Source organism: Mandrillus leucophaeus, unplaced genomic scaffold (assembly GCF_000951045.1).
Source record: "Mandrillus leucophaeus isolate KB7577 unplaced genomic scaffold, Mleu.le_1.0 Scaffold446, whole genome shotgun sequence".
NCBI classification, from domain to species: Eukaryota; Metazoa; Chordata; class Mammalia; order Primates; family Cercopithecidae; genus Mandrillus; species Mandrillus leucophaeus.
The window spans coordinates 808,217-810,376 of NW_012104765.1; the positions used below are offsets into that span (position 1 = coordinate 808,217).

A 2,160-nucleotide genomic window follows, 5' to 3' on the forward strand; every position below is an offset into this window, starting at 1 on the left:
TCTAGAAAACTGCACCTGGGCCGGACATGGTGGCTCATGCCTATAATCCCAGCACTTTGGGAGGCTGAGGCAGGTGGATCACCTAAGGTCAGGAGTTCGAGACCAGGCTGGCCAACATGGTGAATCCCTGTCTCTACTAGAAATACAAAAATTAGCTGGGCGTGGTGGTGTACGCCTGTAATCTCAGCTACTTGGGAGGCTGAGGCAGGAGAATCGCTTGAACCCAGGAGGTGGAGGTTGCAGTGAACTGAGATTGTGCCATTGCACTCCAGCCTGGGTGACAGAGCGAGACTCCATCTCAAAAAAAGAAAAAAGATAACTGAGCCCAACACTGCCCTTGGAGGGGCCCCTACCTGAGCTTTATGCTTTCAGAGGTCCCCGTTGACCCTTGCCAGGTTCCATTCCCCGCCATTGCGTAAGAAGTCCTCAAGGCCGAAGGGACGTGCTGCTCAAAGCTCACGTTCCCCCTCCTAGAGCCGGCTGAAGGTAAGCAGAACCCTGGAATTCCCCGCCCAGGCAACCCTAAGCCCCTGACGTGTGCACCTCTAGACCCAAGGGCTGACCAAGGGGCGCTGATGGTTTGTGGCACATTTGCACGAGCATGGACAGGTGTTTGCACGCTGGTGCCCAAGGCTTCCCGGAACAGAAACCAGGCAGGCCCCACGCAGCACCAGTGTCTGCACCACGGGCCTGAACCCTGGGACAGCAGGACGTGACTCACAGCAGTCATGACAGCAGCAAACACACACACACCTGCCTGGCCATGTGCTCTGTACACACAGGTATACAAAACTTTTTTCTTTTTTTGAGATGAAGTCTCGCTCTGTCACCCAGGCTGGAGTGCAATGGCACAATCTCAGCTTACTGCAACCTCTACCTCCTGGGTTCAAAAGATTCTCCTGCCTCAGCCTCCCAAGTAGCTGAGATTACAGGCGTGCACCACCACACTCAACTAATTTTTTTATTTCTAGTAGAGACAGGGTTTCACCATGTTGGCCAGCCTGGTCTCGAACTCTGTACACACGTGTATGCAAAAGCAGCTGGGCACACGCTGGAAGCTGGCTGCCCCACACCACTCCATTCTAATGCCAGTCCCTGAAGAATTCTAAAGTAGAGCCAGACTCCTGGGGCAACACCTATCCCTTATTTTCCAGGGCTACTGTGCCATCCGGGCTCCGGAGAGCACCATTCCCTTTCTGAAGGGCGTCCTCTGTCATTTTGTGAGGGCTGACATTGCTGGGAGCCATGGCCTGACCCCAATGCCTCTTTCTCTCCTTCTTCCTCAGCTGGGGCGTCCCGCTGGTCATCACTGTGGCAGCCGTCGCCCTGAAGAAGATTGGCTACGATGCCTCGGACGTGTCTGTGGGCTGGTGCTGGATTGACTTAGAGGCCAAGGACCACGTCCTGTGGATGCTGCTGACGGGGAAGCTGTGGGAGATGCTGGCATACATATTGCTGCCCTTGCTGTACCTCCTGGTCCGGAAGCACATCAACAGAGCGGTAGGCGCTGCCCTCAGAACTCAGGGCCCTCCTCATGGCCTCTATGCCCAGGTGCAAGGCCTGGCATTGAGTTTGACCACCCGAGGGGACAGGCTGCGTCTCTGGGGACAGAACCAGTGATGGGCCGGAGGGGACCAGGCACTTACTGTGCACCAGACACCATGCAACACGCTGTATTACATGGATAGTGCATCGGTTCCCACTGCCCCATTAGGAGCCGGGTCCTTTTGCTCCTTTGTAGATAAGGAAAGGGAGGCTTAGCTGATTAAGGGCCTGCCGGGGCGCGGGGCTCCTGCGGACAGGGCTGCCGTGTCCTCGGTCACAGCCCTCTCCTGCCCCCTGGTGGACGGCCTGTAGTGGCTGCTTAAACTTGAGAAATTTAGCTAAAAGGGGAGGATGGACCCAAGACCGGGCTGCCCCAGGGAAGGGAGGACTGTGGAATTTCACAATCAATGATGCAAATAACTCACCTAACTTTGCTTAGTGATTTATTATATCCTAAATGGCAGAGTTTTCCAGAATTCAGAAATCAGTAGGCTGAGCTGGCTGGAGAGCCTGGGAAAGCATGGCTTTCCTCTGACACCTTGGCCCAGTTCCTCCTTGTTCCTGCCTCCCAGTCTGCATATGTGAACTAGGGGCTTCCTCTTGGCCACAAGCAAA

The 2,160-nt window shown here is 55.2% G+C and overlaps 1 protein-coding gene across 1 annotated transcript in view; it reads left to right on the forward strand.

Moving 5' to 3' along the window:
• GPR157 (G protein-coupled receptor 157) overlaps window positions 1-2,160 on the forward strand; it is a gene marked incomplete at its 5' end in the record, with an annotated part of 38,081 nt that overhangs the window by 20,486 nt on the left and 15,435 nt on the right. Inside the window, one exon of the mRNA XM_011994201.1 lies at window positions 1,287-1,500. Coding sequence (XP_011849591.1) covers window positions 1,287-1,500 — 214 coding nt within the window. The remainder of the gene's footprint in view (window positions 1-1,286; window positions 1,501-2,160) is intronic.